At 33.3% G+C, this 13,702-nt stretch overlaps 2 protein-coding genes across 2 annotated transcripts; both read left to right on the forward strand.

The window, feature by feature from the left end:
• The first annotated feature begins 1,253 nt into the window (after positions 1-1,253).
• On the forward strand, positions 1,254-4,808 carry LOC145017126 (uncharacterized). The gene is made up of 3 exons (XM_078975203.1): positions 1,254-1,441; positions 2,585-3,451; positions 3,564-4,808. The coding sequence occupies exons 2-3, from the start codon at positions 2,752-2,754 to the stop codon at positions 4,742-4,744; spliced, it is 1,881 nt and encodes a 626-aa protein (XP_078831329.1). The 5' UTR covers positions 1,254-1,441; positions 2,585-2,751; the 3' UTR covers positions 4,745-4,808.
• Positions 4,809-6,968: 2,160 nt separating this feature from the next.
• Positions 6,969-10,874, forward strand: LOC145016109 (uncharacterized). Its single transcript, XM_078974523.1, has 3 exons — positions 6,969-7,063; positions 8,222-8,745; positions 10,196-10,874. Exons 2-3 carry the CDS (start codon positions 8,279-8,281, stop codon positions 10,872-10,874), a joined length of 1,146 nt encoding a protein of 381 aa, XP_078830649.1. The 5' UTR covers positions 6,969-7,063; positions 8,222-8,278.
• Positions 10,875-13,702: the final 2,828 nt, after the last annotated feature.

Raw genomic sequence — 13,702 nt, forward strand, 5'->3', positions numbered from 1 at the left:
AGCTATCTTGTAATGAATCACTTAGTTGTAAAAAGATTGTAAAAAAAAGTCTTGAAAAGTCAGATTGTAAGCAAAGAAAACACTAATTTTAAGATGAATTTGTAAAAAATAAAAAATAAAAATTTGGTCCAAATGTAATAAAATTTAAAACTTGAGTCGAATTTCTAAAATTCCAAAATGACATAGCATGTAAAAACCAGAAAAAAAAAACAATAACAGTTTGTTCAATTTTATGTAAACTATTGTTAGTATGTTAACCCTTGTCAATATGGCCTTCGCAAATGCAATGAATTGTTTCTTCAATTCCATTAAGGGAACAACGTACGCACTAGGGGTGTTGAACGGGTAATTTTTTCGGGTTTCGGGTAATTCGGGTCGGGTAATTCGGGTTTTTCATGTTAGAAAAATTACCCGTTACCATACCCAAACCAAATTCGGGTTTGGGTAATTCGGGTATTACCCGAAATATATATATATATATATTTTTTTGAATTTCACCTGAAAATAAATTTAATAAAATAAATATGTCGTGCTTTATTAGTCTTGTTTATATAAACAAACGAGACATAAACGAAGTTACTCAAGCTTTGAACATTGAGATTTTTTAGTCAATAAATCATGAGATATCAAGTAATTTTTTAACAACTTAATCTAATCTAATAAGATGTTAAAAAAACAAATACCTAAAGATCTTAATTTAAAAGTTTAAAATGTTTAAGATAAATGTAGCCATAAGTTTTGCCATGTTCTAAAGTTTCGTCAAGATAATGAATTTCTTAGTTGCAATAAAAACTATAATCAAGAAAACAGTTAAGTTTTAAAGAACGTGATGATATTTAAAAATTACTTTTAATATTGTTAGTGTCGTATTGTCATAATAAATATATTTATGTTTTACAATAATGATATAGTTTAAGCGTGATCAAATATCTGTTATATCGTACAAGCTCTACAAAAAAAAGGAATTTTTAAAATAATTTGGGTAATTCGGGTATACCCGAAACCCAAAAAATGTACCCTTTACCCTATCCGAAAAAAATTGGGTAACCCGATTACCCGGAAAAATTTACCCGTTACCCGACCCGATTTACCCGATACCCGAAAAAATCGGGCGGGTAATTCGGGTAACGGGTATTTTCAACAGGGCTAGTACGCACTATCTTCGTAGAGAATGTTTTTAACAATATTCTCAAATAAAAATGACGGAATATTTATAATGAATTTAATTTGCTTCCAAATCAACCTAGGAATGGGAATAAAGTCATAAACATAACTTTCTATTGCAAAAGCCAATTAGGTAGAGATTGCTTGACATTTGCAACAAAATATATTCCCATTTTATTCATTCCTTTTTAATGAGCTCAATTTACGTTCCCATCTTCACCTGCAAAACTTCTACATTTGCAACGTGGATATCCAATTCCTCCTACTTATATTACATGTATGTATATGTCTGTCTCTTTTTCTTTCATTTGAGGTTATTTTATATATTTGTATATATATGTTTTGTGTGGATAGCATACCAAGATACGTTCTTAGTTGGAAACCGAATAACACATACTTTATATAGCCACATGCCAACCAAGTGTTTGATTAAAAACTTAGAAGAAAAGAGTTTTGATATAAGATCCTATATTTTATGTTTTTTCCAGATTAAACCTCAACTTTATTTTTTTCCTAAAAATACCTTGCAATTTTTTTTCTTTTCAATTTGGCCATTTTCACAGGCTTACCGATAATCTTCCGGGTTTAGACAATTTTTTGCAGAAAAACTCAACTTTCTTTCCGAACAAAACCTCAGGATTTTTTTTTCTCAAAAAACGTTCACATTTGACAATTCTTTTTGGAAAAAAATAACTGAGGGCTTTTCGGAAAATGCGTCTAAAACCAGAATATTACTGGTAAACCGCAAGGGCCAAATCGGAATAAATGGAAAAAAGTAAGGTCTTTATCAAGAAAAAAATTAATTTAAGGATTAATGGAGAAAACACCCAAAATATATGGTCTTTCATGACATGATCATGAGTGTATCATTAATACAATATTACTATATAGGTTTTTACTTGCATATATTCTGAAGTTAACATCACTTGTTTAAGAATAACATACCCTAATATTTAATCATGGAATTAAAGAATGTTCACAAAGCTAAGTTGAATTTAAAGTGAAAGTAAATCTCTTTTGATTGTGAAAGTAGAATATTTTCCATGATAAGCAAGGAGGAGCTGATCATCAGGTGGCCTTTTATCATTCAAACTTTGGAAGATAGATTGTTCTATTTATTAGTTGTGAATGACTTGACTTAGGCATGTTTGTGTTATTATCTTAAATTTTATCTTTACTTCCCTTCTATTTCTTAACGGGGTTCAAAGATTTGGATGTTGAAATCATGTCCTTGACTAAAAAGTGAAAGTTGAAAGCACTAGCTAATAGTATGGTTTTTACTTGATAAATTTAATATGTAAACGTTGGATCAATTATTATTATTTTTTTTTTCATGTTTGTTATGACGACGTAAAGCTTCAGGTTTCTAGTTGTATATATTTATTGTTGTACACTATAACTAGACATTTCTTGGACATAGTTGCAATGGAGCAAAATTTTCACTTTCGTCACAGCCATATGCTCAGCCCTGTCCCTCTGCAACCAAACCATGATAATGAAAACTCTGATGATGATGATGAAGAAGAGAAAGAAGAAGGTGAGGAGGAGGATTTTGTGGCTGAAGAGTAGCATGTTGGACAGTGCAAAATGTGTAAGGAAGGGATCTACTCATTCCATATGAGTTACTACAAGTGTAAGGATTGTCATGATGACTACTTGTTGCACCAATTTTGTGCAGAAATGCCAAAAACCCTACAAAACCACCCATCACATGATCCCCATCCCTACCATAATCTTACCTTGTCTAAGGATCAATTTTGGACATATGATCCAAAATTAATAGAATGGACATGCAGTGTCTGCAATCTTGTGCAAAAGGAATTATTCCATTACCATTGTTCCATTTGCAAAATCAATATGGACATAATATGTGCTACTATGTCTCAACAAAAGATGGACCACCCAAGCCACCCTCACCAACTGCAACGTATGCCCAAGAAAATGGTATCCCGTTGCAATGCTTGTGGTGAGGAACATCAAGGGACATTCTACCAGTGCACCACTTGTTTTTGCTACTCCATCCACTTAGATTGTGCTTTGTTGCCTGCAAAGTTACTTATCCAACAACATACCGATGCCACTTTCACTCATTCTCATCCACTTACCCTTGCCTATTCCTTTCCTGTAATTGATATAGTAGCTAAGTACTATCCTAGATGCAGAGTTTGTAAGAAGCACTTCGATTTTTACTTATGGCTTTACAAATGCGATAAATGTCAATACTATGTCCATATTAATTGTGCGACTTCAAAGACAGAGCCATTTATGTCAATCTTCTTAATTCCAGGTAATCTATATATAACTTGTGTATTCATCTCTTTAATTTGTTTTACCACTTAAAGATTTCTCAATGTTGCATGGTTTGTAATTACTTTTTAATGTTTGTTGTCATTTATCAGGTAGTGGCAAGACTTATAAAAATTTCAAAGACGATGATTATCCTAATCTTCTCCAATGTCCATTTCCGGATGAAAGTTACAACCTTCTCAGACACTACTATTTTATGAAAAATAAGAAAGAGTTTATTACTATGATTAAAGAAGAAGAGCATGGCGGAGAAATGCTCAACCATTTTAGTCATCAACACCCACTGATTCTTTTAGACACACACACGCAACAAACATCAGTACTAATTGTTCTTCACAGCCCCATGAAGAAAATTCAAGTATTATGTGACGGATGTTTGAAACCAATTATGGAAATGCCATTTTATAAGTGTTCTGAAATAAGTAGTTGCGGTTTTGTTCTTCATGAGTGGTGTGCCAGGCTACCTTCCAAGATACATGACCACCCGGGCCATCCACAGCATGCACTAGTTCTCATGTCAAACAACCCTCGTCAATTATTGGGTTTATTTTTCTGTAACATTTGTAGGTTATATTGTAATGGTTTCGCATATGGATGCATTGCATGTGAGTATTATGTGGATATCAATTGTGCATTCCTACCTAAAGAAATCACACATGAAGCTCACCCAGGCCATCTCCTCTCAAGAATCAATGCTTCTCCAGCTGATTTATCAAAAATATATTGCAATTCATGTAAGTGTTACCTGAAAAATTGCAATATCGCTTTCCATTGCCCCTCCTGTGATTTCTACTTGGATACGGAGTGTGCTTTCTTGTTGCCTGGAGTGATGAGGCACCAGTTCGATAAGCATCCATTGAGCCTAAGATACAATCCAGTTGAGAACCACCCCAGCGACTACTTCTGTGAAATTTGTGAGGACATATTTGACCCTAACAAGTGGTTCTATCATTGTAGTTGTTGTGCCCAGTCTATGCATCCTGCTTGTGCACCCTTAATCCTTGGGTGTGAGCAACATGTATATGAAAAAAAGTATAGAAGACGCGTCTTTCGTTATCTCAATGTCAAGTTTGGAGGAACAGTTGAGATCAAAAGACTTCACCCACATCGGCTATCCTTTCTTCAAGGGATTCAGTCCCATGGTCTGTGCTATTTGTGCGCTAAAGAATTGCAGTACGACATGATCTTTAAGTGCTTGGAGTGCGATGAGTATGCACTTCATTATGGTTGTGCTTTTACATTTATCAATCGATCAAGTTATGTGCTTAATTGATACTTGGTGTAACTACACACTTGTACCTTTGTTATTTGCATCTTTAAATCATTCATTTAATTAATTAGTTTTGATTTATGTCTTTTATGAGTTGGTGTCAATCATTTGCTTTGTGAACAAATTTATATTATTCTCTTGTAAAAATCTTTAATTTCATTTGAAGGTTCAGTTATTTAATAAAATACAGATCCTTTATTTGCCAAAAAAATATTAGAATCTTGTTATGTACATAAAGTGCATTAAAGGTGTTGTTTTCCTTATGGTGTCATGGTTTCTCATTGTCTAATAGTATTATGGGATGAACTTGGAAATTTTGGTATTTATCTTGCAACAAAAGATATGAAAAGTTGCAATACATAAAACTTACAGTCCGACAATATGATAAGGATTAAGGAATCATCTTCTATGTATTTTTCTGAAATTAATGACAAAAAAAAAAACAAGAATATCAGATTTTTCTCAAAACATCAAATACAATAAAATGTCAGGCTGGGATTACAACACCAATTAACCTGCTTCAAATATTAACCATTAAGACTACTATTAAATATTAGTGTATCTATATAAAAAACAAAAATGGAATCTTTTTGTGATAAAAAAAAATAGCAATGGACTTTATAGACTGCATTATAACTTATACCCTGACACACAAGTCTCTGTTCTGCAGCAACCTGATGAGAGCACAATAGACTGGTTGTTTGGTGTAATCTTGAATCTGCAAAAACATCAAATATAGAAGACAATAATAAAATAAATAATGTGACAAAGAACTACCAAACAAAACAGAACTTAGTATTTCTTGTGGACATCCAAAAAATGAAAAAAATATATATAATCTGACTCTAGTAATGATGCATATGATCATAGGAGTCATATTACTAAAACAAGTTTGTACTTAGTTATGTCTATATAAATGTAGTCATTTGCATGCAAAAAGGATATAAGCTTTCCTTAGTTTTAAGTTTTGTGTAAAGCATAATTTAAATTGGGACAGAGGGTATATAACTTTTTTTTTTAAAACATTGGTAACATGAACGAAGTTGGCATCTTCTATGTCAAATATATCTATTGCTGCTTAAGCAACACAGGAATGGCCACATACTCAAATTGCACCAGAAAAGATGGTTAAATCAACAAAATGGGAATTGTATTAATTTAAAAAAAAAAAAAAAAAAAAAAAAAAAAAAAAAACCCAATAACATTACCTGATAAACCCATTGACCAAGAATAAGTGCAACTTTCCTACGTATAATCTGAAATTTAGGATGAGCATTTGTGAGTTCCAATGATATTGTCAAACCTGCAAAAAATTCACACAAACAAAAGTATAATTCATCTTACAGAAAAATAAAAAATAAATTTATATATTAAGTAAAAAAAATTATATAGATCAAAGATGTATATAAAGTCTAGAAGGGTAAGAAAAAGTCACACCGGTCCTGTAATGATCAACTGAAATGTCAAGTTAGTTCAATTTGACAGCTTTGACTTTTTAGAGGAGTCAAACATCAAGAATAAAAGTGTGATTACTTGGCGTACATTCAAAATATGTTGAAATTGAGTCTTGACTCAAGAAATACCTTTGGTAATGAGTTATAAACATAAAAAAAAAAAGCAATTTGAACTCTCGAGTTTGGTAAAAGTAATTTAGTAACAGTAGACAACATTGACTTTTGGTAAAGTCATACTCTACACAAGAATGGGAATTTCAAGTCTATGATTAGGAAGCTAGTTAATGTTTGCTATTGGGACATCTGTATGATATTACTTGATGATGCAAGTGTTTGGTAAGTCATCTTGTAATTATTCAATTAGTTGTCAAAAGATTGCAAAAAAGTTAACTTGTAAGAAAAGAAAACACTAATTTTGAAACAAATTTGTAAAAAAATAAAAATTTGGTCCAAATATAATAAAATGTAAAACCTGGGTCAAAATTCTAAAATTCTAAAATGACCTGGCATGTAAAACCCCCAAATTCAATATGGCCTTCGCTAATGTGATGAATTGTTTCTTCAATTCCACTAAGGGAGCAAAGTATGCACTGTCTTCTTAGAGAATGTTTTTAACAATATTCTCTATTAAAAATGATGGAATATTTATAACGAATTTAAAACCTAGGAATGGGAATAAAGTCGTAAACATTACTTTCTATTGCAAAATTAAGCCAATTAAGTAGAGATTGCTTGATATTTGCAACCAGATATATTCCCATTCATTCATTCATTCCTTTTTAATGCGTTCAATTTACGTTCCCATCTTCACCAGCAAAACTTCTACCTTTGCAACGTTGATATCCAATTCGTCCTACTTATATTACATGTATGTATATGTATGTCTCTTTTTCTTTCATTTTGAGGTTATTGTATATTTGTATATGTTTTGTGTATATATTATACCTAAGATATGTACAACACATACTTTATATATTATAGATTAAAAACTTAGAAGAGTTTTGATATCATAAAAGACCTTATATTTTAGGTTTTTTCCAAATTAAACCACATCTTTATTTTTTTCCTAAAAGTACCTTACATTTTTCTATTTTTTATTTTTCAATTTGGCCATTTTAGCAGGTTTACCGATAATCTTCCAGTTTTAGACAAATTTTTCTAGAAAAACTCAACTTTTTTTTTTCCCGAAAAAACCTTAGATTTTTATTTTATTTTTCTCAAAAAAAAAACTTCACATTTAACATTTTTTTTCGGTAAAAAAACTTAGGGTTTTCCAGAAAAATTGTTTAAAATATATGGTCTTTATCAAGAAAAAAATTAATTTGAGGTTTAATCCAGAAAGCACTCAAAATATATGGTCTTTCATGACATCATATCATTAATACTACTATATGGATTTCTACATGCATATATTTTGAAGCTAACATCATTTACTTAAGAATAGCATATTCTAATATTTAATTATGGAATTAATAAAAGTTCACAAAGCTAAGTTGAATTTAAAGCAAAACTAAATCTTTTTTGATTGTGAAAGTAGAATATTTTCCATGATAAGCAATGAAGTGTTGATCATCAGGTGGCCATCTATCATAAAGCTTTGATTGGTAAACCAAGTTAATTGAGATGGGTGTTAATCGCACGATTGATATATATATATATATATATATATATATATATATATATATATATATATATATATATATATATATATATATATATATATATATATATATATATATCATTCAAACTTTCGTAGGTAGATTATTCTATTTATTAGCTGTGAATGACTTAGGCATGTTTGTGTTGTGTTATTATCTTAAATTTTATCTTTACTTTCAATCTATTTGCTTCAAAGATTTCGATGTTGAAATCATGTCCTTGACTAAAAAGTACAAGTTGAAAGCACCAGCTGATAGCATGACTTTTACTTGATGAATTTAAGGTCTTACGCATACATATCTATAAACATTGGATCAGTTATTCTTTTTATTGTTTGTTATGACGACCTAACAATTTAGGTTTCTAGTTTTATTTATTTGTTGTAGTTGCAATAGAGCAGCATCTGCACTTCACTCATGATCATATGCTCCACCTTTTCCATCTGCAACCAGCTAGCCACGATAATGAAAACTCTAATGATGATGATGAAGAAGAGAAAGAAGAAGGTGAGGAGGATGATTTTGTGGCTGAAGATAAACATGTTGGACAATGCAAAATGTGTGAGGAACATATCTACTCATTTCATATGAGTTACTACAAGTGTAAGGATTGTGATGACTACTCGTTGCACAAATTTTGTGCAGAAAGGCCAAAAACCCTACGAAACCACCCATCACATCCCCATCCCAACCATAATCTTACCTTGTCTGAGGAATTCTGTTGGATATATTATCCAAAATCAAATGAATGGAAATGTAGTGTCTGCAATCTAATTAAGCAAAAGAAATTATTCAATTACATGTCTTATTTGCAGACTCAATATGGATATTATATGTGCTACTATGTCTCAACAAAAGATGGACCACCCAAGCCACCGTCACCAACTGCAACGTATGTTGGTGATTTTGATCATCAATGTTATTTAAGTGTAATGAGATTACTTTGTGTTGACCAAAAATGATCTTGATAAATATTAAACAAGTAAGGAAGGTGTAGAGTACACACTTGTTTAAGTTTGATCAAGTTTCAAAGTACACTGTCATTTAGGGGCAAAGCCCCTAAATGAACGGGGGTCCGGGGGCAGCGCCCCTGGGAGCGGGGTCCAAGGGGCGGCAGCCCCTGGCGGGGACCATTGGTTTGACCCTTATCCATATATCCGTTTTATGACAGTTTTTATGGTTTTATGACAGTTTAAAACTGTCATATGACAGTTTTCAGACAAAGTTGTTAAAATTTGGTTTTGGTCTCATTTTCTGGTACATATGAAAATATCATCAAACATTCTTTGTTCTTGTCTCTCTGAGTCTTATCCAATTGAAGATTTGGGAGTACCACCAAATACTTCGATTTGAAAGTGATAATCACAATTCTCAGAATTTCCAAGCCTTTCTAAACCCAAATTTCTAACAACGTATGGCCAAGGAGTTGGTATCACGTTGCAGTGCTTGTGGCGAAAAACATCAAGGGACCTTCTACCAGTGCACCACATACCTGTGGTACTCGATCCACTTAGATTGTGCTTTGTTGCCAACAAAGTTACTTATCCAACAACATACCGATGCCACTTTCACTCATTCTCATCCACTTACCCTTGCCTATTCCTTTCCTGTAATTGATATAGTAGCTAGGTTCTATCCTAAATGCAGAGTTTGTAAGAAGCACTTTGATAGTTATTTATGGCTTTACAAATGCGACAAATGTCAATACTATGCCCATATTAATTGTGTGACTTCAAAGAGAGAGCCATTTATGTCAATCTTCTTACATCCAGGTTATTTATTTATTCTTCTCTTTAATTTTTTTTACCACTTAAAGATTTCTCAATGTTGCATGGTTTATTACTTTTTAATGTTTGTTGTCATTTATCAGGTAGTGGCAACACTTATAAAAATTTCAAAGACAATGATTATCCTAATCTTCTCCACTGGCCATTTCCGGATGAAAGTTATAACCTTCTCACACACTATTTTATGAAAAATAAGAAAGAGTTTATTACTATGATTAAAGAAAAGCATGACGGCGAAACGCTCAACCATTTTAGTCATCAACACCCACTGATTCTTTTAGACACACAACAAGCATCAGTCGGTAACAAATCAATTGTTCTTCACAAACCCACGAAGAAAATTCAAGTATTATGTGACGGATGTTTGAAACCAATTATGGAAATGCCATTTTATAAGTGTTCTGAAATAAGTACGTGTGGTTTTGCTCTTCATGGGTGGTGTGTCAGGCTACCTTCCAGGATACATGACCACCCGGGTCATCCAGAGCATGCACTTGTTCTCATCTCAAACAACCCTCGTATGTTCATGGGTTTATTTTCTTGTTACATTTGTAGGTTATATTGTAATGGTTTCACATATGGATGTACGACATGCAACTATTATGTAGATATCAATTGTGAATTCCTACCTAAAGAAATCACACATGAAGCTCACAAAGGCCATCTCCTCTCAAGAATCAATGCTTCTTTAGCTAATGTATCAGAAAAAATATGCAATTCATGTAATTGTTTCCTGGATTATGGCAATATCGCTTTCCATTACCCCTCCTGTGATTTCTACTTGGATACGGAGTGTGCTTTGTTGTTGCCTGGAATGATAAGGCACAAGTTCGATAAGCATCCATTGAGCCTAAGATACAATCCAGTTGAGAACCACCCTGGCGATTACTTCTGTGAAATTTGTGAAGACAAATTTGACCCTAAAAAGTGGTTTTATCATTGTATTTGTTGTACCCAGTCTATGCATGTTGCTTGTGCGCCCTTAATCCTTGGGTGTGAGCAACATGTATATGTCAAGTATGAGAGAGGTGTCTTTGAGTTTTTGAATGTCAAGTTTGGAGGGACGGTTGAGATCCAAAGACTTCATGAACATCGACTATCCTTTCTTCAAGGGATTCAGTCCCATGGTCTATGCAAAGTGTGTGGCAAAGAATTGCAGTATGATATGATCTTTAAGTGCTTGAAGTGTGAGTATTCAGTTCATGGTACATGTGCTTTTTCATTTGGCAATTGATCAAGTTATGTGCTTAATTGATGCTTGGTGTAACTAAACACTTGTACCTTTGTTATTTGTATCTTTAAATCATTCATTAAATTAGTTGTCAGTTTATGTTTTTAATTTTATGAGTTGGTGTCACACCCCAAAACCGAAACGGTGGAAACGTTCTGGGGTGGATGACATCATGTCAAGTATCACAACATATGCAGTATAGTAATCAAAGTACACCAACCATTGCATTAATAGTAATAGTTTTACATAGTTTACATTACATAGAAACATCAAAGTTATACAAGTAATAATATAGGTGCAGCTTGGTACTAAACTGACTTCACCAAAAGCTCCTGCGATGTACCTGTCTATTGTTGACCTGAGAATACAAGTTTGAAAGCGAGTATCAGCATTTTTATAAATGCTAGTGAGTTCATGAGTATTTAGTGTCATTTTATTCAAATAACTTTATAAAAAGTGGTAGTTTAGAATCAACGGTGTATTAGAGTCCCTTTCCAGAAAATCCTATATTTTCTAAATAAGAGTAGTCTTTAAAGAAAGTAGAAGGATATCAAAAGTAAAAACTTTAGGGAAAATAATATAGGCCTCAATAGGAAATACTGTTGACTAAGGCAAAAGAAATCATAGACTCCAGGAGAGTATCGAATGAACGACACGCCTGGCTCAGTCTAACAAAAGGAGATACATACCCTAGACAGTATCAGATGCATGATACGTCTAGCAGGGTCTAAAACAGAGAGACACAGACCCCATACAGTATCAATTGAATGATACGTCTAGCAAGGTCTAAAAACAATGAATACAGTGTTAATTCCCGTTACCTTAAGGCCATGAATTATAAGGTAACCCCTCGTAACCATACTGATAGACACTAGAGAACTTGACGCCTTGTAAGCGTCAAAAATAATGTGACATTTGTCACCCCTTGGCTTGGTAGGCCGCGGACTGTAGCTAGCAGTCAGGGTGTAGGGGTGTCAATCTCGTATAGATCTATACACACAATGTTCGCTCTCCCTACAAGAGACTCTGGTTACCAACTAGACAACGAAGAAGGTCGTGTCCTGAAGATGCATCTCGTATAGTGAGTTCTGATGTAAAATATTGGACTAATGATAGAGACTCACAACTAAACTGACCGACGTAAACCTATATCTCTATGCCTGTATACATAATATATAATTAATGATCAAACGACCCTCGAACGGATATCCGATCCCACCAGACCACATCTCAATGAAGAAAAGGAAATAGGGCGAACTAGCCTTCCTAAGTCCTTTAAACATTATTTATATAACTATACAAGCATAGGCATACATTTAACTAAGTAGAAGCATTTAACGAGGTTGAAGTGTTTATCGAAGTAGGAGTGTTTCACGAAGTGGAAGCGTTAACAAGTAGGAGCATATCACTAAGTAGAAGCGTATCAAGAAATAAAAGCGTTAACAAGTAGGAGCGTATCACTAAGTAGAAGCGTATCAAGAAGTATAAGCGTTAACAAGTAGGAGCTTTAACTAAGTAGAAGCGTATGAAGAAGTATAAGCGTTAACAAGTAGGAGCGTATCACTAGGTAGAAGTGTATCAAGAAGTATAAGCGTTAACAAGTAGGAGCGTATTACTAAGTAGGAGTGTATCATTAAGTAGAAGCGTATCAAGAAGTATAAGCGTTAACAAGTAGGAGCATATCACTAAGTAGAAGCGTATCAAGAAGTATAAGCGTTAACAAGTAGGAGCGTATTACTAAGTAGGAGCGTATCATGAAGTATAAGTGTTAACAAGTAGGAGCGTATCACTAAGTAGAAGCGTATCAAGAAGTATAAGCGTTAACAAGTAGGAGCATTAACTAAGTAGAAGTGAAGCAGTAGTATCTTAACCAAGTAGGAGTATAAAAAAAACATGGAAGAAAACTTTGATGAAAACTTTGGAGAACCTTTATACTTTAAGAAATCATGACTTGGTATTATTTTGTAAAATAAGTTTGAAAACCTTTTAGAAATCCTTTGAAAACCTTTCATAAACACATTTTGGTTATGACTTCGATAAAACAATATAAGTAAAGATTTGAACAAGTAAAGACGTTTTAGAAAACCATTTTCAGTATCATACTTGGTAAAACGATTGACAGTGTAATAAATCCTTGTGCATGCAGGTTATCAATCACATGTGATTGATATGATAACCGGCATGTTTAACTTGTATTCCCCCCCCCCCCATAAAACATGTAAAAACATTTAAAAGGTTAATTCAGGGGTATGAACTCACCTGTTGTAAGCGGATCCGACGGAGATGTCGGTATAGGACGTTAAGTGTCAAGTGAGGACTTGACCACACACTCGAATCCTATTTAACATGTAATGATACATTTAAGTATCTAAATAGTCATTTAGTAACTAATTAAGCAAGTAAAGATGTCTTACGACATAAAAACACTTTGCTACAAGTGCTAGAAGTGTCTCGGGTAACATCTAAGGGTGTGTATGGCCTAGATAGGGAGTTTACTCTTCAAGAGTAAATTCTTTATAGAGTTTACGGCCCTAAGACATTTTCCCCATGAGTTTAAGGCCGTAAACTAATGGATGGTGTGTTCTTTGATGCATTAAGGTCTTATAACACTTGTGGTATTAGGCTAGGTTCAATTCTAGGGCTTATGAAGGGTTTAAGGCTTCAAAATGGACCATTTGAGGAGTTTACAGTCCATTGACACTCCTTGAGGAGTTTATGGCCGTAAACTCCATGGTTTACAGTAGTAAACTCTTGGACACCTTCCATTCTTTGATTTCAAGGTCCTTGGCTCATTCCTAACAAGTTCTAGTGAGGGTATAAGGCTTTTTAGG

Source organism: Lactuca saligna, chromosome 9 (assembly GCF_052625555.1).
Source record: "Lactuca saligna cultivar CGN05327 chromosome 9, ASM5262555v1, whole genome shotgun sequence".
NCBI lineage: Eukaryota > Viridiplantae > Streptophyta > Magnoliopsida > Asterales > Asteraceae > Lactuca > Lactuca saligna.